General features: G+C 38.0%; 2 protein-coding genes across 3 annotated transcripts in view; both read left to right on the top strand.

Moving 5' to 3' along the window:
* The first annotated feature begins 4,068 nt into the window (after nt 1–4,068).
* Nucleotides 4,069–27,672, top strand: part of LOC126377029 (ABC transporter G family member 20-like) — a 79,680-nt gene continuing 56,076 nt past the window's right edge. For both annotated transcript variants that reach the window (XR_007567780.1, XM_050024644.1), the window contains exon 1: nt 4,069–4,313. The gene's annotated coding sequence lies outside the window, so the exon portion shown is untranslated. The remainder of the gene's footprint in view (nt 4,314–27,672) is intronic.
* Nucleotides 16,123–18,810, top strand: LOC126377209 (ponticulin-like protein H). The gene is made up of 3 exons (XM_050024907.1): nt 16,123–16,374; nt 17,668–18,022; nt 18,446–18,810. The coding sequence occupies exons 1-3, from the start codon at nt 16,294–16,296 to the stop codon at nt 18,682–18,684; spliced, it is 675 nt and encodes a 224-aa protein (XP_049880864.1). The 5' UTR covers nt 16,123–16,293; the 3' UTR covers nt 18,685–18,810.

Here is a 27,672-nt window from a genome sequence, read left to right as displayed (position 1 = left end):
ATTTGCTCCAATCCAATAAATAAGGTAAAAAAACGCTATTTTTTTGCTTTTTTTTTGACGTTACTTATTGTAGATATGCAGCAAATTACATTAACTCTCTTCTTCTCCTACCTTCTAATCCTATTATCCCCTGTTGGGACGGCGTAGGGCTCGAATAACAGATTTCCACTCCTCGCGATCTTTTGCACCCTCTGTAGCTTGCTCCCATGATATACCGAGAGTTTTCAACCATTAATGGCATTGACTTGGCCAGACAAATGGGAAGCGCTGAGGGCTTTCACTCGGTGCAACATTTACTTATCTAGGAAGAAATAACTCATAGGCATAGGCCTCCTCCAAGGATCTCCACGACGATCGGTCCTGCGCTGCCCGCATCCAGCGGCGTCCCGCGACCTTCACCAGATCGTCGGTCCACCTTATAGCGGGCCTACCCACTGAGCGTCGTCCGACACGTGGTCGCCATTCTAGAACCTTTCCGCCCCAGCGGCCATCGGTTCTCCTCGCCACCACCTCAAAAAACATAACTAGGTATTGCACAAAACGGAAAGATTTTAACACATCTACATAATATTTACGTGTATAAACATTAAGCAAGGAAACCACGAACAAACAAGGGTGATCATCATTCGGTGCCGAATTCACAAATTATGTAATTACATTTTGCAACTAACCTTAGCTGGAGTCGACACTTCCGCAACCACAACTATTTAGCGGAGATGCTGTTAAGATTAAGACAGCATTTTTTATTATTTCGACATGACTGTCTTGTACCTGAAGCTCCGAATGGTTGTTTAGTATATTTTTAATATGTTAAAACAGTCATATTGATTAAAAATAGAGATAAAGAACTTGTAGATATAAGATAGACATAGGAAACAGTTGTGATAGTTTGTAGACAAGAACTAAATGTAAATAATATGTAATGTAAAAATAAGTAAAAGAAGAAAATAAAATAAGTGTTCACCCCCTGTTTTCTCCCCACCCTAGAATAAGAAATAGAATAGAATAGGAATGAAAAGAATGAAAGATGATGAATGAAAGTGCGAGAGGCATAAAAGCGAATGGGCATAAAAACTAGAATGAAATTCAAAAAATTCAAAAATATTTATTTTTCAAAATTGGCTTACAAAGTTAGCGCTTTTTGAACGTCAAAAAAATATATATTAAGTACATATTATGTAACTAGCTGTAATACTACTACCACATCGGAATCTGTAACGCTGAGGGAAAGACGTGGCCAGAAAACCTCCCAGAATGGTAATAGAGGACAAGAATGAATGTGGGCCCTATATGGCAAATAGATTAATATGTAGCAAGCAGAAGTAAGCTATGTATGTAGTCATATAAAGTCCCTGCCTATATTGCGCGGCAGGAGTACTAGGTTTTTTTTTTTTTTTGAAAAAAGAAGCTCCGAATGGCATTTACTAATGAGGGACTTTCAAGGTTACGTTCCCATAAAAATAATGTAGATGGCGCTGCTTAGATTTAACGTAATTATTTGCTACTTTCTCATTACTCGGATAGGTACATAATTATTCAAAAATGGAATGGCAAAAGCATAATGTTTCATGTTCTTCCTCTACCACACAGCACAGCCTAATCTTACAGCGCTAACATAATAAATTATAGAAAAATTTTAATTGAAAAATTTATTATAATAAGTAGTTTGCCTTTTAAAAAACCTTCCTAAATGTAATAGGTAACCTATGTATTGTTTAGGAATGAATAAGTCGCGCAAATGCGAGTTACATTTTTAGTCTGTGGGCATAGTAGTCAACATGTTTCAAACAAGTGTTTCAAATAGGCTAGTTTCCAACTAATCAAATCAGTTACCTACTGTTTTCTAAACGTCAAAACCGAAATTACCATGGAATTTGTGTCAAAAAGCACACTGACGTCATAGAAAAACGTGATAAAATGTCGGATTTATTATTAAGTATTTCATAAATAAGTTAGATACTTAAATAGAAAAAATAAAATGTTTTTTTCTTGATTAAAATTCATAAATAAGTTACTTAAATAGAAAAAATAAAATGTTTTTCGTTAATCTGTCTTCAGTTAGTAATCAGAATTTCATAATTTGTCTTAAACTTAGTACACGACCCAAATTGAAAGAAGCTTGGCTAAATGAGGAGGCGAAGCCATTAAATAAATTGGAAGAAGCATATTATTATGTTTTTTAGAGGAATACTTACGATCATACGCGTACCGAGAGAGATAAAACGCGACATTAATCCTTCCTACATTATTATACTTAGCTAGTTCATTATGTACCCATTGTAGCCCATTACCCATGATTAACGACCTCCGTGGTCCAGTGGTTGAGCGTTGGGCTCACGATCCGGAAGTCCCGGGTTCGACTCCCGATCACCACACATATCCCAAAAATTACTTTGTGGTCCCTAGTTTAGTTAGGACATTACTGGCTTATCACCAGATTGTCCGAAGGTAAGATGATCCGTACTTCCGAAGGCACGTTCAGCCGTGTTGGTCCCGGTTACTACTTACTGATGTAAGTAAGTAGTCGTTACAAGAGCCATGTCAGGGGTCTTTGGCGGCTCAATAGTAACCCTGACACCAGGGTTGATGAGGTTAGTTCACCTCACAACCCACACCATAGAAGAAGACCTATGATTAAGCAGCTTGCATGCTTGTAACTAAGTAAGTGTGGGTATTAAACAGCAGGGAAGTGTATATATTCGTTTCTGACTATAAACGGGAAGGAATACCTTAAAAAATACTCTCTGCACGCAATTTTATTCGGTATCCCCAGATTTTTAGCAGGTAATTTTAATACACTAAATTATCAAATTACCGATCACCACACATTTGTTACGGTAATACTATTATTATGAATTTATTACTAATATATAAAACATCTTCGTATCGAAACGAGGCCAATAGGCTTCTAACAATAATAGTGTATGCGTTAATGTTCGTAATTTGAATCTTGCATTCCGAAACTATAGCGGGGAAAGGTTTCTTATTGAGTGACGTCACATGGGCGGGCGTAGAGCTATGAAGTGGTAGACTTGGCATTTCTTTTTTTCAACTTACTTAGGAACATATCACATCAACGTTGTCAGACTATATTCGCCTTTCTTTTTTATTTAAATATAAGTTTCATGACTGTATTGTTTATGAGATTGTAAATGGATTGTAACTAACGTTTCTTTTTAAGCTGATGGCCTTGTCGCCAAAGCTAAATAATTAAAAAAAAAAAACAAACGTTTTCAGACGATACTGGTACGAACAAAAACAAGAGAAGTCCATTTTGACTTTTTCTTACACTTATAGTTTTAAGTTTCCATGCTGCATGGCTTCCGTTTATTATAAGTCTGACAACTGTCAAATCGGATTTCGTACCTGATTTTTACTATGTGTAGCCTGAATATAATAATTTTATTTATTTTATTTTGTTTGGGGAGCTTGTACATTAGCTTACACTTGTAATCCCTTACAATAACGATTACGATGTACTCTTCCGGCCAAATAGACAATTTCATAAATCATGTTGAAAAAATCGCGAATTTAATTATGATAAGTACTTACATGTTTAAAAATCATGATCTGATGATAAGTAGTTTAAACCCGATCTGTAAAAATCCGGACCTGTCAAATCTTCAGGTTAGGTAAGCGGACCCTGTGTAAAACGGGATAATGCTAGAGGGATGATGATCTGATGTTTAGTCTTTACATGCTATGAATGATAAATAATCTATTTAAAATTAAATGTTCAAAACAACACGCCTAATAACCTTAAAAGCTCAATAAATGTTTGGTATGCACTCGAACGATCCACTTATTATTCTTCGATATTTTTAAAAACGCCATTGACGTCACGTTACTTATTTCCATGAATGTACAATCTATAATCATTACCTTACATAGGTATTCAATCTTATTACGTAGTCAACGATGGTCCTCCGAGATTAATAATGAATATTATGATACAGTAAATGTTTGATAAGCACTCGTATTGTATACTAAGTAAAATAAATAAAGTCAAGTCATATCTCAAGGCTTGTAATACTACATCGGTGGCAAGAGAGAGCGATCTGCCGACCGCTATCTGGCAGTACAGAGCTAGGCACCGCGAGCACGCGACGCTTTTAAAAAAGAAAAATCAATTTTGACATTTTGCCGCGCGGCATTTTCGTACGCCGAACATTTTCACGCGCCAATTTCTAAACTTTTTAAAAGGTATTTTTCAGTGAACTTTCTATCGTGATATTTTTCTGTTATTAAAATATTAGTGTGAGGTGTGTTGCTGAACGAAAGTAAAAGGAGGTGAAACGCTTATTTGTAATTTGGTGAGTAGTTTGTCACACTGGTCTCATTTCATTTCATCGTTTAACGTTTCATTAAAGATTATCGTGTTAACGTTACGTTAATATTTAAGTAAAGTTAAAATTAAGCATATAAGGAACACTTTCGTCGTAACACTAAAATGAGGTTTAACCTACTTTTGAGTCTATTTCGAAACCTTTTACAGAGCTTTTGCGTGGCTCGTTTTAAAAAAGCTTTCTTTACAACAAAACGTGTGAATAAACAAATAACCTTAAAAAAACTATTTATGATAAGGTATTTTCTATGGACCGTTTCAGACATAGACACTAACTTTATCTCAATACGGTGGTGTGCAATTGAAAAAAGTTGTAAATGAAATCTTACCCAACCGGCGTCTGATTTCACAAACATGACTGTGATTTTTTATTTGATTTGCCAACTATCATATTATACAGCTTACGGGTTACAATCATTAACTTTCCTAACAATATTATTAAATTTATCACTATTGCAATATAACTGATTGGTTGTCAAAATCTACTGAAAAAAGACCTTTAAAATCATGTGATTAGGATCGCATTAGACAATTAAAAAAACGCAAAGCGGAAAAGTTTGCGGAAAAAATATTCACAAAAGAGTTAAACTAGAGATTACACAATAGGTATAATTATACTTAAATTCACGCTCGCGATCCCTCATAAGGTGGGCAGAATCGTAACTTGTCAGATGATAACTTGTGACTTTTGATTCGAAGACCTAAGGTGTACCTATACTCATAAACCTTATGGTGATTGATGTTCAGCCAATGAGTAATTAATTTATCTTGAGTGTAATTTTCCCTAACACAGTTGGCTCGGCCGTTACAGACGGCGACACGGCTCACCACCTATCACGTTGGTCTAACAGAAAGCTCGGTGAGTTGTGGGTACTAGTTCATCTTGTGATGGATGTACCTCTGCCAACCCCAATAGGGATATAGTCATGAGCTTATGCATGTGTGAGTGGCCTTATAGGGTCTACACAAAAATATAATCTTACCACAGATCATTACTATACTAATATTGCATTCATGGCGATAAATGCACTAATCCCATTGGCTACGCGATAAATAAACCAATTCTATTGGTTCAATAATCGCGTCGCGCGCGATACGCGGTTGTTGTTGCTGCTACTGAATCCATTATACCGCAGGGTTTTTTTTTATTCTCAGTACAATAATTATGGTAAGTACAAAGGTTTTCAACTTTTCAACCATGTCACGCAATGTTCAGTCAATCATCGACCAAAACAGTAGATAGCCGCTTTCCCTGTCATTGTGCCCTGTACGAATTACTCGTATAACTTAATTAAATAAGTACAATGGCCCATGTATGAGCATACAGAAAACAAAATTGAAAATATTAAAGATAGATTTGATTATGAAATAAAAAACTTGATTATACATAGTGGAAATTTCCGCCGCCAAATTATGGAACTGAAAATAGTTGAAAACAACACTAAAATTTTCTCTCTCACACACTCACTCACACTAACCTCTCACACACTCACCCTCACCCACTCACCCTCACACACACACACACACATACTCTATTTCCCCGCCACGAGATTACATTCACGTAACCCACCGTTAACGTTCGTTCGAGCCTTTAGTAAAGGTTACTTTAAATTCAACATTTAAGATTCAAATTCAAGATATTAAATACACATCAAAAAAGCAGGCCTATGTCAATGTTAATTCAAACCTAATTCCAAATTCTGCACACACCATTGTCTACCATTTTGTCTAACGTTTCGTAAATTGTGTTTGTTTGTATGTACGTCACGTCACCGGACGCATAGTTGACTGGGCATAGTGTTTGTATCTTTGATAAGTAACTTAGGTTCCTCAGGTTCACATTTGATTCGTAACAGCCAAGTAGTAATGCAATTTGCGGCAAATCTACAAAAAAAAACACGTCAAAAATATTTGGATTCGAAAATCGAAAATATTCTCATTCACAGTTTGGGCGATCCGCTGGTAAGTTAACAACTTAACACTCGCCGAATCAAATCAAATACTTAATAAGTTATTGCAGCCTCTATGGCTAGAGTAATCGGGTCGTCGGGATCGTATATTACGAGTACGTCCTTCGGACGCCGATACTATTCAGTACCGTCCCTGAGCGGGATGTATCCGGAAACCGCAACTACCAGGGGATTTGGGTGCCATTGGGCCTTTGGGCAATGGTTGGCGCGAATCAAATCAAATACTTAATAAGTTCTTGCAGAATGACTGAAACATACAAAACTTACACAACACCATGTATATACCACAAATGGGCTTATCATAAGCTCACGACTACATCCCAATTGGATTAGTCAGAGGTCCATCACAGGATGAACTAAGTACTCTATAGGAACAAATTCAGAAACAATACAGTTAATTCAATCACACGTATCAATAATAATAAAGAAATCTAATAAAATTTTATTACTTCCTTCCAATGTTATCGGATATTCCACTCATAAAACTTTTAGGTCGGTTTTGGTGACTGTTAAAACCATTCAGAAACTCACTTCCAAGTATAAGTACTAGATTCATAGACTTTTCCAAAACTTGGCTGTAAATATATTTTGTAAGAGCAATGGGTTTTTTATTTACCACCTTTTTTACCTTTGGATACTTACTTACCACCTACTCACGAGTTCTTCATGGCGAATAACGTTACTATAGCATAGAATAAGGAATAGACCGAGCCAGGTATACCTCACCCTCCCCTAGGTATACGCCTACCGATCAGCCTATGTAGCGACATCTAACATACACTCACTCCCTCTCTCACCGTCACACATATACAAATTTATACTCACCCTCACACACTCACCCACACACACACTCACAGTCATCCTCACACACTTACCCTCTTACACTCACACACCCTCTCGTCACACACACGCATACAATAAATAGAGTACTTAACTTTCCTAGACGGTTTTTGACTCACTATTTAGTTTATAAACATAAAAGGCAAATTATGTCAGCCATTGCATAAAACAATGGGTTTGCCCCGTCTTCTTTCACTGTCATTGACGGATCGTAACACGGTGGGAGCTTCCTGTTTATATAATTTAAAATTGTTCGTCTGTCTGTTCACAAACTCGGTCACCTGCGCGACATTGGATAAGAGTATCGAATAACTGCAATTCGACACGATTCTGTCATATCAGATTCTGTATCTACTTACCTACTCACCAATTTGTGTTCGATTTTCAAACGATTTCAATGAAACCACGAATTAATTCGTTTTACTTATTTATTTTTATATTATCATGGTATTGAATTTGTTCCCAATTTGTGTTCGATTTTCAAACTATTTCACTGATTCGCACGAAACAGTTTACTTATTTCCTTTAAATATTTAAATTTGTTCCCAATTTGTGTTCGATTTTGAAACGAATTCATTAATTCGCGAGAAACGATTTCATGAGCCGTGTCAGAGGCCTTTGGCGGCTCAATAGTAACCCTGACACCAGGGTTGATGAGGTTGGTACTCCGCCTCACAACCCACACGATAGAAGAAGAGACCAGACCACAATATTCTCAGCTAACCCCACAACCCCGAAGTCCAAAACAAACAGTGAAATTAACCTTGTACTGCGCGGCCTGCCGCACGCGCCACTACGCAACTCGCCCTTGACGACGACGACTTAAACAGCGGATATGTATGCGCAGTGACATCCTCAAGCGAAATGTCTGGCGCGGGTTAATGGAGAGTGTTGACACTGCCTATCGTTTTAACATAGGCTCAAGTAGGGTATTTGACTGGGTCAAAGATAAAATTATAAAATGCTAATCTAGAAATGGAAGCCAGTCTAAGATGATCAGAAATCAATCTCATTTTCCCTTTCGATATATTTTAGAATTTTATTTATGAATTAAGTAACAATGAGTACGACGTTTGATTGTTTTTATTGATGACGTCACAGGACAGTATTTCCATACAAACTCCAAAGAAAACTTTCGTTTTGACGTTTCGTAAAAAGTATCTCATTTGACTACGTTGGGGTAGTTAGATGTACATCCAGCGCAGGAAGATGAACTGAGCACCCACTGCGCAACACGAAAATTATCAATCGATTCAATACTTTTTTTCGAAACCGATAAGTTTATTTTTCCCCCTAACATGCGTGCCACGTGAGTTTTGTTCGTATTTTGACAGAACGACTTGACTTATTTGGATTCACATATTAGCACCAATCGTCAGAACGACATAATTATATCGTCAGAATCGATAAAATGACTGTGACAACATTTTATCACGTTGCATATGTTAGCCCTAATGGGCTCTCTGTTAGACCAACGTAATAGGTAAAGAGCAGTATGGCCGTCTATAATGGTCGAGACAACTGTGTTAATGAAAATTGTATTTACAGTAAATTAATAAAATAACTCATTGGTGCAAATCCGATCCCCGGTACGGACACTTTATACAAAAAAAAAACATATCTCTTTCTCACCGTGTGCTGCCTAACACGTAAGTGCGAGTGAGATAGATATTCCGCGCTTCCCGTTACTCCTTAGCGGTTTACGGGCATTTAGACTAAAGTAGGACCCAGAGGGGGTGAGGTAAATCTATATAACATTTACCGTTCTATAACAGTTACCGTTCTATGTAGTCATCATCTCCCTAGCATTATCCCGTTTTTCACAGAGTCCGCTTACCTAACCTGAAAATTTGACAGGCCCGGTTTTTTACAAAAGCGACTGCCTGTCTGACCTTCCAACCCGCGAAGGGAAAACCAGCCCAATACAGGTTAGGTCACATACGAAGATGCATTTCTCAGGAATGTGGGTTTGTTCACGATGTTTTCCTTCACCGCTGAGCACGTGATAATCATTTATGATCCAAATATGAATTCGAAAGGAAATTCGACAATCGTTGGTTTAGGCCTGAGCTGGATTGGAACCTGCTACCTAACAGTGTGCAAGCGGCAAGCGAAGCGGAGTACCACGGCTTACCGTTCTATACGTAGTATTATTCTTTCTTCTTTGGTGCAGGTACACATTAGTACACGATTTATGTCACAATGAGTCGCACCGAGCCAAATGTTCGCCATATTTGAATACATTAGAGGCCAATGACTCTGCTCTACTTATAAGTTTGCAACACTATTCATTTGATCCAATATTCTATGATTAAATATATAATTATTTTATATTGGTCGTTGGTAGGGCTGGCAAAGGAAGACCTAGAAAGACGTACGATAAGGTGCAAAAATCCAATCAGTTTCTTGCAAAGTTATCTTCTTCTATCGTGTGTGTTGTGAGGTGGAGTACCAACCTCATCAACCCTGGTGTCAGGGTTACTATTGAGCCGCCAAAGGCCCCTGAGATGGCTCATGTAACGACTACTTACTTACATCAGTAAGTAGTAACCGGGACCAACGGCCTAACGTGCCTTCCGAAGCACGGATCATCTTACTTTTTGGACAATCAGGTGATCAGCCTGTAGATATTACAGGCTAACCAAACTGACACAAAGTGATTTTGGTGATATGTCCCCACCGGGATTCGAACCCGGGACCTCCGGATCGTGAGCCCGACGCTCAACCACTGGGCCACAGAGGCCGTTAAAGTAATAAATTAACTGGTTGCACTTAAAACCTCATGTCGTTTCTGTAATAGACCAAAAACACCTACAAAAACATTTAATAAATTTTATAATTATAACAACTAATGGTTCATAATTTCACCACTGTTTACAAATAATTCGCTGGGCTCAGTGACTGCACTTTTGCTCTTGGATTGTCCATTGCCCAAATTGGAGATGTCCTTAGAAAAGGTTCAGTACGATCTACTCTGAACCGGCGTGCGTGTATGAAACGTTTGATGAATGTGGAAAGTTGCCTTTCTTCACGTAGTATTATTCTTCATTAAGTACATTTCATTTCTACTACAAACATAGAACTGTGAGGAGATTGAATGGGTAAAATACTGTGGAGGCTGATATCCGCACACGGAAATAGAAGACATATGGAACACCTGTCCCAACGAGCCTTGACCTGGTGTGCGCGTGGAAAACACAAAAAGGGCAGCCCAAAAAGACCTGGCGAGCCTCGGTTGACCGAGAGCTGAAAACTGTCCAGAGGCTGCAAAAATCGCGAGGAGTCGATGTCAGTTATTCAAGCCCTAAATACTAACTGGGGATAAAAGAATTAGAAGAAGAATGACATTTCATTTCTTCGTACCTTCATCATTGTCAACACAAGTCAGTCGATTACATAAGATTACTAAGTCTTTTAAGGGGCAATGTATACATCTTTACAATAAGATTCCCATTGACATTCAGAATTTGCCTTTCAACTGTTTTAAGACAGTAAACAAAAACTTTACAAAAAAGGTTATTGTAAATTTAGATTTATTGTTATTATAAAGTTAGTGATTATTTAGAAGATATGAATGCATGGGATTAACTGTCTGAGAACTGATATTAGGCAGCTAAATTACTCAATTGTATACCAATATTTAATGTTTTTTTTTTTTTTTTTTTTTTAAAGAACGTCTAGGGCCTTGTGCCGAGGTTTTTCTTGCAGCTTCTTTTCCCCGGCTATACAGGTTGTGAGAAGCTGCAGTAGTTTTAGGCGGATGAGACGTTCGTTATGTAAAAATTGACGATTCAAAGTGTAACTATGTTACCCACTGAATAAAGATATTTTTGAATTTGAATTTATGTGTGTCTTCCGAATCCATAGTCTTATTTGACTAGTATCAAAGCAGTGGTTACTTTCTAAAGGCCCCTGTAACGAAATGGATGAAACGCTGCACGCTCCACCGCCTCAGATTATAAGATAGAGACCCCAATTTCTCCATATAGCAACACTGATTGCTATCGTCGACCGGGTAAGAGCCCCCAGCACTCCCCATTTGTCTGACCAAGTGAATGCCATTTGTGGAAAATTACTTAAAAATAACAAAAAAGAAAAAAGCTATCGCTGACTTGGCAATTCTCTGGTCTCCATAACACGCTCCGGACCAGTAGGTGATATTTACCAGTTGACAGTCCTTAGCGGTCCCCATTTGTCTGGCCAAGCAGTTAATGCCTGTGATAAATCTACAATAAGCCACATCACGAAAATAGAAGGGTAATATTCAGTGTCTGCAGCTTTGCTTTGTATGGAGGGACTTAATACATTATCAATACTCTTCATTGCACGTAAAAACAGTTCATCATCATCTCCCTAGCATTATCCCGTTATTTACAGGGTCCGCTTACCTAACCTGAAGATTTGACAGATCCGGTTTTTTACAGAAGCGACTGCCTGTCTGACCTTCCAACCCGCGAAGGAAAAACGAGCCCAATACAGGTTAGGCCCTCCTCCGAAAATGCATTTCTCGGGAACGTGGGTTTCCTCACGATGTTTTCACCACTGAGCACGTGATAATCATTTATGATCCAACCATGACTTCGAAAATAAATTCGACAATCATTGGTTTAGGCCTGTGTTTTATTCGAACCTGCGACTTCAAAGTGAAAGGCAAGCGTTCTACCGACTGGGCTACCACGGTACTAGAACAGTTCAAATATAGTACCTAATTACAAATGGGCAGAAGAAACAATCGGCGGCCTTATTGATAAGCAGCAAATTCTTCGACACAACATTAGGTCATCACCCATTACGATACACGGATAGGCTATGCTCAGTCTCTCAAATCCGAGCTATCAATAAAGGCTGGTGGTCAGTCAATTCTGCAACATTTTTTTTTCTATAATTTTTACGCCATTTCGCCAGGTGTTATAGCCAGAAATGTTCCCTCTTTGAGAACGTTATCGGCAGTAAAAAGGCGCAAGTTTTTTTACAGGTAATAAAAAGTACTTTATTACCCACCCTTTCGGGTGATAGGATCAGAGTACAAGAAAGAACAATTTGAAAAAAGAAAAGCAGCCAGTGTCCTTACTATTAAAGAGTTTTTCCAACGGGAATATTCCCACTCTGGGAATATTCTCGGGAACGGCACATCACTGGGTATGTATGGCTTAGGAAAATATGTGATAAGAAAATTAACAACAACACGTTAAGTATATAAAACAAATGTAGGTAAGAGACCCCCCACACTAGCGTCTTTCGAGCGTCGTCATCGTGCCAAGCGTCGACGCCGCGGCCGTGCGACGCCAGCGCTGGGCAGCTGTCGAACGCCGAGCGTGCGAGGCGCTGCGCTGGCGTCGCGTCGCCGCGGCGTCCACGTCACGTCGCGCAGACGCTGGCACGATGATGACGCTCGAAAGACTAATGTTCTCTAAACGAACTAGTGGAATATACTTACTCAATATTTGCATGTTCTTCCTAGTTTACTGTACTTAGTCTCTCCAAACGGCGTTATTTGAAAAGATAATAATTATTGTATGCAGTTGTATACATAAGTTATGTACATAACATATTATAGTGTGTACTAACTAACCAAGCGTTTTTAGGGTTCCAAACCTCAAAAGGAAAAACGGAACCCGTATAGGACATCCTTGCCCGTCTGTCCGTCCGTCCCGTTTTTTTTTTGACTTATTGTAGATTTGCGACAGATGGCATTAACTACTTGGCCGGACAATTGGGGAGCGCTGAAGGCTCTCACCCGGTACAACGTTTAAGACAACAGGCCTGAGGGTGCCCAGTTGGGCGCGAACCTCGGCTCAGGGCGTTGTCTGAGAGGAAAAATCTTTGAAAGAATTAACCCTAGTGGGTCGATAGCGATAAGCGCTAATTGAGGGAAATCGACGACCACGCCGGCGGGGTCGGTATCGGGGTCATGAAGTGTTTGGTGTCGCGAGCTGATTGGCTGCCTCTATGGCTAGAGTAATCGGGTCGTCGGGATCATATCCCATCGGGATCGTATAAATATTCTAAAACTACGATCTTATAAATAAACTAAGACAACCTAAGCCGCTTACGATCGCTGAGGCTTCCTTATGCGTCCGTCCGTCCGTCCATCTTATGACGCTGTGTAAAAATCAAGCTTCTTAATAAATGCACACCAAACATATGACCATTTTTAGCTAGTTTTTCAATTACAAACTTATTTGTAGTTGATAAACTGATCGCGACCTAGTCAATGTATTGCGACAACAGTTTTCCAACGGCAAAAAAAGATAGCATAGCATCACACCTGTACCCCCAAACGAGTAGGCAAAAGTGTAGTGTTATACACCATTAGGTTTAGGCTTGCGCTGGATTCGAAGACCTCAAAGTGAGAGGCAAGCGTTCCACCAACAAGGCTACCACGACGCATTTCTCAAAAACTACAAATCGAATTACAATAATATTTTTTTTCTATCTTCCTTTATATTATAGCTGGTTAGACTTTATATTTATCATAGGCACATTTACATACAAAATCACAATAAATGCGCACTCAGATAAATGCAAACATGCAGACTACTTGCGTAACATTGCACATTTGTTTACCATTAGGAATGCACTGTGTGTATATATGTCGATATTCTATAGACACTGTTAGTCCTATTTTTATAAAACCTTCCACTATGAGTCATTGTTTTTTACCTATAATGTAGACTAGAGTGAAGTAATCTAGACGTGTGAAGCGGACTAACGTCCTGATGGTTCAGTATCACATAACATAAACATAAATAGCTTATTTACGTCCCACTGCTGGGCACAGGCGACCCCGATACCGACTCCGCGCGTGGTCGACGATTTCCCTCAATCAGCGCTTACCGCTATCGAGCCACTAGGGTCGATTAATTCTTTCAAATATTTTTCCTCTCAGACGACTCCCTAAGCCGAGGTTCGCGCCCAACTGGGCACCCTCAGGCCTGTTGTCTTAAACGTTGTACCGGGTGAGAGCCTTCAGCGCTCCCCATTTGTTCGGCCAAGTAGTTAATGCCATCTGCGGCAAATCTACAATAGGTCACGTCAAAAAAAATAAAACTGGGCACAGGCCTCCCCTCAGTCACGACGTCTGACGACTGTACAGTCATAAGCAATATAATGTACCCACTTTAGGACTCTGTCGCACTAACATATTTGACATTTAGTGAGACTTACAGTTCAATTTGTCAAAAAAGTTAATGTGACATGGTGCCAAAGTGTATACATATTAATGCTCGTGACCGTACTACGGGTCCTGAAGAACACCCCGGACACTTCATACAAAACACCTCGTTTTACACAAACACTACACATTGACGTTACCGTACACGCGCATCTGTGTATGTGACGTCTGACGCCCATACGATTGAAGTCTAAAGTCAGACCGAGGGGGTGAGGTAAACCTAGCTCAGCCGCTGGTGGGGAGCGGAGAGTTGTCGTTCTATACGTAGTATTATTCCTTATTATATGCTTTGGGTACACGAAAATTTTATATAAATATAATAGTAGCCATAGTATAAGAAGACATACCTGCTCAAAAGTGACAGCCAACATTTCAAGGTTAGCCCAGCTGACGTCATCCCACCCTGCGTTGCCATTTCGTAAAAAATAAATTACCCACGACCAATGTTTTTACATTTACTTTGCAAGGAAATTTTTAACTTTTAGTAAAAGATTTACTAACAGTTTAATGATTTTTAAATAGGTATGTGACAAATAACAGAAATTAAATACATTAGTCAGGAATTCAGTTAATTTTTAATAATAAAATTTACGTCCATGGAACGTTGGAGTTACCAATTTAATGGTAATACAGTGATATCGCATACGTCATTAAAGAGCTAGCAATGGCGGCTTGTCATAGGATTGAGCATACCTGGTTTTCTTATACCATGATGGTAACCAAGGAAGATGCTGATGATAATGATGATGACTGCTCGTCCATCATGCCTGGAGGCCTGTGCCTCCCCTCAATCCCTCATTTACATAATAATAAATACACTCCACACAGTTAACACTACACAGCACTATGCTACACTGCACTTGTACAAGTGTTTTATTTCTGCCGAAGGTTGTCTGGAAGAGATCGTTCTTAGCGATAAGACCGCCTTTGCCCCCCTTAGAACAAGTTTGTCATGTAAATGTCTTGTAAAGTACGCATTAAAATGTTTTATTATTGCTATTGATACTTTATTGCGCATATTATTTTTTTTTTTTTTTTTTTATTTATTGTTGAAAACATTTTACATAAAGACACAATTGAATCGCATTGCTAAACCTTGCAGGTTTGTCTCAATGCAATATTCCGCTATTGTTACAGTTTGTACTTCAGAAGTATACCACTAATTAATAACACTATTCAACAAATAAAGTACACATTTCAAACGCCAAACGCATACATGGACGAAAGAACCGGTAGGATAGGTAATTCGCCACAAGTGAGGCGCATCATACCTACGTATGAGCGGGCGATTCCGAGAAACTGGCAAGCAGGAAACAAGTAAACAAGATAGTAAACAGGGTGCTCCAAATTCACACATCAAGTCACATACTTTGTAGGTTTTCAAACATGTACCTTTTTAATATATTGTTGAGGTTTTTTGGTGTGATTTTATGCCTAATTTCAATTGGTATCTGATTTATTAAGTCAGGTACGATTTAATTAGACACTCGTTTACCGTAAAAATTGTTAAATTTGGGCTTATTTAATATATGATTTGTTACCTGCCTAGTTATTTTGAAGTGTGATATTGGATCCTGTATTTCAGTTCTAAAGTATTGTTCTTTTAGCATCTGGAGTTTAAATTTAACATGGACCGGTAGTATTTTACAGAAATAGAAAAGATCATAGTCGTTATTTAATTTATTTTTTATATTATATAAAACAAGCAAAACGAACACAGACACAGCAGACGGCCTTATTGCTAAAGCAGCAGTTTCTTCCAGGCAACATTTGTGTAAAGGAAAAATAAAAATTGGTATTGCTCACTTTTATAATTAATTAATAATGAACATTTTACTATCATTTCTAGGTACGCTATCAACATAAAAAGCCTAAAAGCACGTGCCACAAACACACGGAACAAAGAAATATTTATCAAACAAAGAATTTTGACGTTTCTTTTTTTTCTATCGCTGTATATAAAAATGAGTAGAAAGGTTTTAATTTCACTATCAACCATGAAGTGGCATAGGGTTGGGTTATTAGTGGCAGTGTGTTTAACACAGGTAATTATATTAAAATATTCTTTTTAGTTACATTTTTTTTTTAGACAGAAAGAAAATGATTTATTTCTTTTAAGTTATTCCTTTCGTTTGTGGTCTATTTTAGTGACTTATTAAATACTGACATTTCAAATCCGTGACTTATGGTGGTATTAATAAACTAATCTCAGCTTCGAGAGTGCCCTCAAGATCATGTCAATGTGACAGTTCTTATATAAACACAGGAACTTGAGCAAGGCCGTGAGGGGAGTCTCAGCTGAGATTAGTTTATTAATACCACCCTTACATCGCAGTGTCCCTGGCTCGAATCTGGGCTCGGGCTTTAAATTAATGAAGTTGATTTTATTAGTTAGAATAAAATTAATATTTGGATCATAGATTTTTTGGTATCACGTGGTTTTACAGGATTTGTGCCCGGTTATTGGCAATGAGGAGCTCGGTGGCGCAGCGATTAACGCGCTCGGTCTGCGATTGTTGAAATTAAGCAACTTTCGCAAAGGCCGGTCACAGGATGGGTGACCACAAAAAAAAAGTTTTCATCTCGAGCTCCTCCTTGCTTCGGAAGGCACGTTAAGCCGTTGGTCCCGGCTGTATTAGCAGTCGTTAATAACCATCAAACCGCACTGGGCCTGCGTGATGGCTTAAGGCCCGATCTCCCTATCCATCCATAGGGAAGGCCCCAGCAGTGGGGACGTTAATGGGCTGATGATGATGATTGGCAATAGGCTTACCCCGTATTACATGGGACTTAAACATAGCTAGCGAGGAGTGGGTACTATGCACTCTGCCTATTCTTCCGGGGATTCAGGCGTGATGTTATGTTATTAACTTTCATAAAGGTTCATCATATCCATCTTAGGATTCCTATATCAACAGTGGATGCAAGTTTTCTTTAAATATTTGTGGCTCTACCCTAGTAGGGACGGGCCGCATGTGAGTTTATGTACAGTCACGTGGACTAATATTTATACACTTTGAAACCATGTCACATTAACTTTTTGACAAATTAAACCGTAAGTCTCATTAAATGGCAGGGTTCTAAAGTGGGTACATGATATTTTCTGTATTTTCTGAAACGCTAACACTTCTTATTCGCAATAAAATATTCATATCTAGTAGTCTCTAGCCAAGTAATTAATGCCATCTGCGGCAAATCTACAATAACTCGTCAGTTATTGTAGATTGACGTGTCAAACAAAGTAAAAAAATTACTGCGTACCTTAAGTATCTGTTTTGTGTAAAACTCAAACTTTTTTTGTTACCTACTTAACTTAAAGGTGAATATTTTCATTTCAGTGTGCTTTGTGTGATGCTCAATCCATATCAATAATTACAAGTGGGACACAATGTTCTACAAGCGGCCAAAGCTGTGGGTACGGCTGCTCTAGGGGTTGCAACTACCGACCCAACGCATGTCGAACTTACTACAACAGTGGCTGCAATTCTTGCTCCAATACTGGCTGCAGTTCTTGCTCCACGAGATATAATACCAACTCCAATAGTGGCTGTAATTCCTGCTCAAACACATACAACAGCAACAGCTATTCGAATTGCATCACACAACCTGGCGACACTATCATAAGAGTACCCATCTGCGTACCAGCCACGACTAATATTACTATAGACCTATCTCCTAGTAATAATTCAACACCTGATACTAGTACACCCGATGTCCCTCCCACTGATACACCCACCGACCCACTCACTGACCCACCCACTGACCCACCCACCGACCCACCCACCGACCCACCCACTGACCCACCCACTGACCCACCCACTGACCCACCCACTGACCCACCCACTGACCCACCCACCGACCCACCCACTGACCCACCCACTGACCCACCCACTGACCCACTCACTGACCCACCCACTGACCCACCCACCGACCCACCCACTGACCCACCCACCGACCCACCCACTGACCCACCCACTGACCCACCCACTGACCCACTCACTGATCCACCCACTGACCCACCCACTGACCCACCCACTGACCCACCCACTGACCATCCGAAATGAGACCTACTATCTAATATTACCATAGATCTATCTCCTAGTAATAATTCAACACCTGATACTAGTCCACCCGTTGATACACCCGATGTCCCTCCCGCTGATACACCGGATGTCCCTCCTGCTGATACACCCGATGTTCCACCCACCGAACCACCCGCTGACCCACTCACTGATCCACCCACTGACCCACTCACTGACCCACCCACTGACCCACCCACCGACCCACTCACTGACCCACCCACCGACCCACACACATTTTTTTCTTATCCCGAAATAATCGAAACAATATTATAAAGCTGCTAATGGCAAAATATACAGTTTTTTAATTACTTCCATCTTCAATCTACTTCTGTCACAAACCGGATTTGTAAATACCTTCAGGATATGTAAACAGACCCCTTTGAAATAAAGGTATAATCACAAGGTTAAAAGGCCCCATCGAAGCAATTTATCTAAAAATTAATATTGTTTATTGACATTTGCGCGTGTAAAAATAAGTGTGCAATATCAACAAACGTCAAATAGCAATAATGCTTTGTTAAGTAGATGAATTGCTCCAATGTGGCCTTAACAAGTTAGTTTTAACTCTTGAAATGGATGTGGGATTATTTGGTTGGCTTATATAATAAATAAAAACGAATAATTGGATCAATAAACAATTTTAAAATAATCTTCAGAGTCATACAATTTAACCTACTTTCTAATTTATAACATGTACTTACTCGTACAGTAGAAAAGAATAAATGAGATGCCCATTTAACATTTTAACCTATTTTATGAGATGTGGGTCAAAAGTTACTTTATTTATCTTATACAGGGTGTTAGTGACATCGTAACGAAAACTTTAGGGATTCAGACCATGATTCTGAGTTGATATTAAGTGGAATTTCGTGTCGCAAAATTCATCAAAATATTAGTTTTTTTTTTCATTAATATTTTGAATTCCATATTGTGTCTAAACTGAATAGAACCCAAAGGGCTATGAACCTTTCTGGCATATCTCAGTGGCGCCACCTAGCGGATTTTTTAAAACTGCGGCGCACGATGAAACCTGTGCAAATCGATAGGGGACACTTGTCTGAACAAAAAAGCTTTAATGGACCTATGCTCTAAAGTGTCACGTTTTCAAGATATCTAGCTTGAAAGTTACGAAAAGTGTCGTATGGATAAATCGATTTTACTATTTATCTATATACAATCGTAATATAGTGACAAAGTGATTGATTATACATGAAACATTATTTAATATACAACATATTTATCTTATTGAAAAAATGAAATTAATAAATACTTGCAACAACATTAATGGTTTTTGTCTTTGCTACATTATATAGGAAGTACATAGGTACTTAACTGTGCACACCTTATCTAAGGTTACTAATTGCAAACTGAGTTTATCAGTTTGTGTTATGTATGATATAGGCGTCATTTACTCCTTAACTTGATTTTACTTGACACAACGATAGGATCTAATGAAATATAAAATAAAGTTTACATTTTTATAAACGCAATGCGTTTAGTGCGGCATCATTAGTACTCGTTAAAAAGCAGAATTCTCGAAGTTTAAGAAATCTGTATAAGAGAAACAAAATTGTGTACTTATTAACTGCCATTTTGCTTTCTCGTTTAATTCCAGGAACTACGAAAATGGAGGTCCTTTGTTTAAAGTTGCACGAATTTCTATTATTTCGGCGGAATCAACAAGGATAGCGAATAGCCATACAATAAGTGTGAGTGAGACAACATCATACAATAAATACAATAGGACGATTGGCAGCCGGGTGAACTTTCAGTCAGTTTGCCACTTTCATCTTCAACGTGCGCACGCGCTTTTCTCTGTTCTGAGACTCTATCCTGTTCATTCTGTTGTATTTGTTACCACTGTTGAGTTTGTTAATATTCCTCTTGAGTTTGTTAGTATTTTTGTTGACTTTGTTAGTGTTATTGTTGAATTTGTTGTTGTTGTCTTGGCAAGATGTCCAGTCATGTTGGTGCCAAGCAATGTTTTTTGTTGTGGTGTAAGCACTGTTCGTGGCCCGCGCCGAAGATCTCGGCGTCCTATATAGTCTTACTTGACAACTGAAGATTATATTGCTAGGCACCCCAACATCCTGAATTATGCTCGCCACTTATTTGACGATCGAGAGCTAAGTAATCTTATTTGAACATTGCAAAAATTAAAAATCTCAGTATGCAGTGTATCTGGTATCTATATTATAGTCCCTGGTCAGTATAATACATAAAATGACAATGTATGATTCGGCTCGTTTCTCAATCGTGCTTTTCATAATCGAAATGTCATATGAAAAAAAATTCGTGTATGAAAATAATATATATCCTACTTTATCGAAGCTCTCATTATGTAGCGTCTTAGACGGAGTGTAATCAACGCAAAACATTTTTAACAGAAAGTTGTCAACTTATCTCTATTATAATTAGCCAGAGATAGCTCTTACGCCAAGCGTATCACTTGTGTACCAGACTTACGCTTTCAATAGATTTTATAGCCAACTATTACCACTTAATTATGTATAATAAATGATATTTGCATTTTTTGTAACAGTAGAGAGTAATCAGTTCATATTAATGCAAGCACAACGGTAAGGCTGTTTTTTCATCTGACATGTGCTACGTTGCTAGGTTTAATATCCACCAATCAGATAATTGGGTCTGATTCTGATCGGCACAATGAACCCGATTGTAGGGTATGCAACGTAGCATCTAGCATGTTACTGGTGGAAACGCAGTCTAAATGTGACGTACTTACTTCATTATTGATGGAACAGTATTCTTATCGTTTCCAGCTAACTACGCAATACCGAATATGCCACATTTAAAAGAGGAAGTGAGGATTGCTTGCGCCCTAATAAATGCCTTCGGAAAACGGGTGACAGATCACCCACTCGTAAATGAAATAATCAACGATATATACCTTAAGCACGACGCCCCAAACTATCTGTGCGAGTTTGTAATACAAAACAATTTAAATCAACGCAGAGCCGCTTTCCAAGCTATGAACTCAAGTGAAGGCTTTCAACAGTTTCCCATCTTATCATATGAGGATCTGTTGATAATGTCTCTGGGGCCGTATCAAGTGACGCAGGCAAGAAGCTACTATGGCGAACACCTAAAAGAAAACGGAACGTTTTTCATTGAAGTGTATGAAGATTTTGAAGTTGACTATAATTTAAATCAATACAACATAGTAGTTTGTGATCCTTGGCTGACAAGAGCTAAAATACTCTCGAGGCACCAGAGCAACAGAATTTATTTTGTATATATCTTGCTAAATAATAGTTTGAAAAACAGAAATAAACTTGTCGGTCACTATTGCAGCAAAAGAAATTCAACCCCCTGCTGCCTTTTTAGATCAAGTTATTATTTCTGATGAAGAAGAAGATTGATTATTCAAGAAGACTGATATTCATTATCCTAATAGGTACGAATTTGTATAAAAAAAGCCTATTTGTTATAAGTATATACACTGTATGTATTCAATAACAATTAGTATTGATTTAATTTTAAGCAAAATATAAATAACTATATGACTACTTTTACGATGTTTTATTTCATACTTATAAAAACACAACTAAGAAAATCGATGAATAATTGAACAATGTGTTCATGTAATATGATTGTTATGAACTAAACAGCTTAAGGTCCCGTTGCATTGAAGGCACACACCCCGTTGGTGTGTCTATACGAACTAGGTATGTTCCATACACTGCTGTAAAGTAGTCCTAAAAGCGAATTTTCACACCCCACCTGCTTTCACTGTGATTAGACATTTAAGCTGCCTTTCATTGAATAAACATAAAAACTCAAAAAGTGTGAAATTGTTAGACAATCATAGCAAATAACTTTGAGCGTGATTACCACGAGAATAAGTCATGAGCTGTACATCTCACGACGCGTTTCTGGATTTCTTTTAAGTTACACATAAAAGTAAGTTATACTCGTAGATATTTATTTTACCTATTTTCTATTTATTTATTTTTCAATAAAGTAAATAATATGTGGTATATTAAACACTAATATTCCATGCATAATCACTTAGTCACTATATTCCAATTGCATATAAAAGTAAAATCGATTTGTTCATACAACACTTTTCGGAACTTTCAAGCTAAATATCTTGAAAACGTGACGCTTTAGAGCATAGGTTCATTAAAGCTTTTTTGTTTAGAAAAGTGCCCCCTATCGATATGCACAGGTTTCATCGTGCGCCACAGTTTTAAAAAATCCGCTAGGTGGCGCCACCAGGCTATGCCAGCCTCCATAGTGAAATGTTCAATGCCCTTTACAATAAATAAGTAAATAAATAAAAATCGTTTATTTCAGTCAAAGTCCATAGAATGTTAGTATACCTACAAACGACTTATAAACTAATGTTAGTAAAGCATTATTCGGCCGATCATCAATACAAACTTATAAAGTGCGAAGCTCCATCCACATTTTTAGAAGGGGGGAGTCCCACCTATCACATAACGTCTTCAGGATACTGTTGTGATAAAAATGACTAATTATTACAAACTGTCAATGTAAAATAATTGCAAGTTAAAGGCCGATTGCCGAGTGGCGCGCGCGCCTACAAAGTAGGCATTACGAAGAGTGTATTCTGTTTTTTTTTATAAGCATTCTCAGCACACCACACTGTCGCCATTCAGAACAACATAATATTCATCTATCCGGAGTGGCAGCAAAATGTCTTCTCTGCTCACCCCACTAGCGGCTACAGGCGTGATATGATGCTGTAACTGTGATGACCATGTTTTCCTGTTTCCGCAAACTCCAGGGAAAAGTTGCATGCCATCAAGTAATATTATGTCATATATTGCAATTTATTGCGTGTACGCCAGAAGAAAGTAGATAATAATAATTTAACATTCATACATACGTGTTAGAGCTGTCACCATTGTGGCTAACGGCGTCCGTGGTCGTGGGTCGTGGTTCGAATCCCGGTGGAGACAAATCACTTTGTGATCCCTAGTTTGGTGAGGACATTGCAGGCTGATCTCCTGATTGTCCAGAAGTAAGTTTAGTAAAAAGTAACTGATTTGACTAGTTGGAAACTACCACCAATTATTACTTTTCTTAGATGGTAAAATATACTAATGGAGCCCATTTTAAGAGCGATATTATTTTGGACAATTTACTTACATAATTGTAGCATATTACCCCCCAAGTAATCGTTAGCGTGAAAATATTTGGAGCTTAGCACTAAAATTACGGCCCTACACCACTTAGCTATAGAACATTCAGGAAATCTTTTAATAACCACAGCACAGTTAGAAGGGAACCTAAAATACCATCAGAAATGGACACAAGGTCTGTTTAGTAATAATGTAATAATTATTACACTAAGTAATGATTAAATTTAATTGACAGGTTGTATAAGTTTTATTCGATTTGCAGAAATTATAAACATCTTCAACATTAGCGGGAACTTGTTATTAGCACCGTTTCATGCATATTTAATTCATTTACTAATGTAAAAATTGTCTGTAAGTTCTCCAAATAAAATAAAATAAAAATATAATTTACAGTATATCTAAATGAGGTTTTAAATTCAAACGCTGCTTAGAATTTTAACAATGATATTTTTTTTTAGGTTTTTACAGTCATGAGCAATATAATGTACCCATTTTAGGACTCTGTCGCACTAACATATTTGAGATTTAGTGAGACTTACAGTTCAATTTGTCAAAAAAGTTAATGTGACATGGCACCAAATGCTCGTGACCGTACAGCTGAAAAAAAGAAATTACACGAAAGTATAGCGACATACAAGATTCCATCTTTTTTTATTATTATAAACAATTAATAAAGATTTTGCAATAAAGATTTTATTTATATATTTTATTTAAACAATCCTTGTCGATCTATAATCATTAATCAATAAGCTATAATTATTCTCACATGTGGAATACTCAGGTATTATGCAAGTATAATGACAACGACTCCTGTGCAATGAATTTATTTTAATCAGTCTATGACAGGACGTGATGGTATTAGGTTATAAGTATTCATAGGAAAAAACAACTACCAATTGAGACGGCGTTATACGCTCGTTGATCTAAATTAAATACAAGAGTATTTTGAAAAGCTGTAAATTTTGATAATTAACACACATAATACCGGGTTCTTACCGTGTTAATCAGGGATATGAGACTCCCGATATTTCAACACTGTTGCAGGTGCCTAGTTTGCGTAAAGAACCCGGTATTATGTGTTTTAATTATGATAATAACCTCGAAAACCTAAAATTTATATTTTTTTATGTGTTTGTGGTCTACTACAGAAGCAACACGTAATCAGAAGGTCTTAAGTGTAACCAGTCTTTTAATCTATTACTTTGCAAGAAACTGGACTTTTGCAGCATTAGTACTTCTGACTACCGCAACTGCGATATTGTCGTGAGCTTATGTTATGTTAAAACAGAATACGTATGGCCTTTTTGTTTTATTATTTCTTACATAAAAATAAGTACATTATAATGATACCCGTTTAATCAATCTGAAACGTATCACATGAAATTCTTTAATTTGACTAGTTCTTGACCCGCACCTTCACCTGTCTGCTTAAGAAGCTTTTTCTTTAGTGTTACCTATCTTTAGTACTGGTGTTTGCTTATCCAATCTTTTCTAATAGAGCGGATACACTATTTTGCGCCTTTTCCGACGACTTATCTCCAGAATCACCATCTTCACCTTTTAGATTCTAATGTTCAGGCTCAGATTTAGGAGGTGCAGCCTATTTAGGACTTTCATCACTAACTTTAGGTTCTGGATTCGTTTGTTCAGGTTCAGTTTTATGTGCAGTCTGTGTAGGACTTTTATCATCATCTTTAGGTTCTTGATTTGATTGCTTAGATTCAGATTTAGGAGGTGCAGTATGTTTGGGACTTTCATCACTATCTTTAGGCTGGGGAGTCGGTTGATTAGGTTTGGATTTTGGAGGAGCAGCCCCTTTATCATTATCGTCGTCTTCGTATTTGTATCCCTCATCCCGGTTATCATTTTTATCTTTAGATTCCGATTTAGTACTCTCATCACCATCTTTATGCTTTGGATTCGATTGTTTAGGTTTGGATTTAGGAGGAGTAGCCCCTTTATCATTGTCGTCGTCTTCGTATTCGTATCCATCATCCCGGTTATCATTTTTATCTTTAGTTTCTGATTTCGGACTCTCATCACCATCTTTATGCTTTGGATTCGATTGATTAGGTTTGAGTTTAGGAGGAGCAGCACCTTTATCATTGTCATCGTCTTCGTATTCGTATCCATCATCCCGATTATCATTTTTATCTTTAGTTTCTGATTTAGTACTCTCATCACCATCTTTATTTTTTGGATTTGAATGTTTAGGTTTGGATTTAGGAGGAGCAGCACCTTTATCATTGTCATAGTCTTCGTATTCGTATCCATCATCTCGGTTATCATTTTTATCTTTAGTTTCTGATTTCGGACTCTCATCACCATCTTTATGCTTTGGATTCGATTGATTAGGTTTGGGTTTAGGAGGAGCAGCACCTTTATCATTGTCATCGTCTTCGTATTCGTATCCATCATCCCGATTATCATTTTTATCTTTAGTTTCTGATTTAGTACTCTCATCACCATCTTTATTTTTTGGATTTGAATGTTTAGGTTTAGATTTAGGAGGAGCAGCACCTTTATCATTGTCATAGTCTTCGTATTCGTATCCATCATCTCGGTTATCATTTTTATCTTTAGTTTCTGATTTAGTACTCTCATCACCATCTTTATTTTTTGGATTTGAATGTTTAGGTTTGGATTTAGGAGGAGCAGCACCTTTATCATTATCATCGTCTTCGTATTCGTATCCATCATCCCGGGTATCATTTTTGTCTTTAGTTTCTGATTTAGTACTCTCATCATCATCTTTATTTTTTGGGTTTGAATGTTTAGGTTTGGATTTAGGAGAAGCAGCACCTTTATCATTGTCATCGTCTTCGTATTCGTATCCATCATCCCGGTTATCATTTTTATCTTTCGTTTCTGATTTAGTACTCTCATCATCAACTTTATGTTTTGGAATCGATTGTTTAGGTTTGGATTTAGGAGGAGCAGCCCCTTTATCATAGTCGTCTTCGTATTCGTATCCATCATCCCGGTTATCATTTTTATCTTTAGTTTCTGATTTAGTACTCTCATCATCAACTTTATGTTTTGGAATCGATTGTTTAGGTTTGGATTTAGGAGGAGCAGCCCCTTTATCATAGTCGTCGTCTTCGTATTCGTATCCATCATCCCGGTTATCATTTTTATCTTTAGTTTCTGATTTAGTACTCTCATCATCATCTTTATGTTTCGGATTCGATTGTTTAGATTTGGATTTAGAAGAAGCAGCCCCTTTGTCACTGACTTCGTCTTCGTATTTGTATCCATCATCCCAGTCGTCATTTGTATCTTTAGGTCCGCATTTAGGAGAAGTACACTTTTCATCATCGGGACTGTCGTCGTCGTTATTTTTATCTTCAGGGGATTCAGGAGGAGCAGCCCCGTTATCATCGTCATCATCTTCGTATCCATAATCCCACTCGTCATTTGGATTGGGGTTGTCATTGTCCTCATTTTTACCATTAGGAGCGGATTTATGATGAGCAGCCCCTTTATCATCGTCGTCGTCTTCGTATTCATAATCCCAGTCGTCATTTGTATCTTTAGGTCCACATTTAGGAGAAGTACACTCTACATGATCGGGACCGTCGTCGTCATTTTTATCGTTAGGAGCGGATTTAGAAGGAGCAACCCCTTTATTATTGGGATGCTCATCGCAGCTGTCACAATCCTCATCGCTTTTGACAATTTTGTCGTCATTTTTATCTTTGGATTCGGATTTAGGATCTTCACCAGGTTCTGGACTCGTTTGAGGAAGGTTTATAGTGACGTTGGTCTTTCCGGGTACACCCATAGGTATGCTGACGAATGTTCCAGCGATACGGATTCTTATTACTTGAGCATCGAACATAGCACACTGAAAAAAAAATCAGATTAGGTGTTCTGCAGATACAGACAAAATCGTTTTTTGCTTTGTTTAATGCTGAATAGAAGTTTTAGCGACAAATGCTGTCAGCAAAATGCTATAAAAAACATAATACCTAACTTAACATGATCCAGACTACAAAAACTAATAATTACTAAAGATTGTGGCCACGTGGTCCGCTGTGACTCCGTTGCGACGTGTATGCATGACCGTCATTTGGCTGCTGCGTAACTGCAATCCAACTGTAACCGAACCGTAACTGATTACAGTCGG

The sequence above is a fragment of the Pectinophora gossypiella genome, chromosome 22 (assembly GCF_024362695.1).
Source record: "Pectinophora gossypiella chromosome 22, ilPecGoss1.1, whole genome shotgun sequence".
NCBI classification, from domain to species: domain Eukaryota; kingdom Metazoa; phylum Arthropoda; class Insecta; order Lepidoptera; family Gelechiidae; genus Pectinophora; species Pectinophora gossypiella.
Note: the sequence above shows the minus strand (reverse complement) of the source record. Positions and strands in the feature narration are given on the sequence as shown.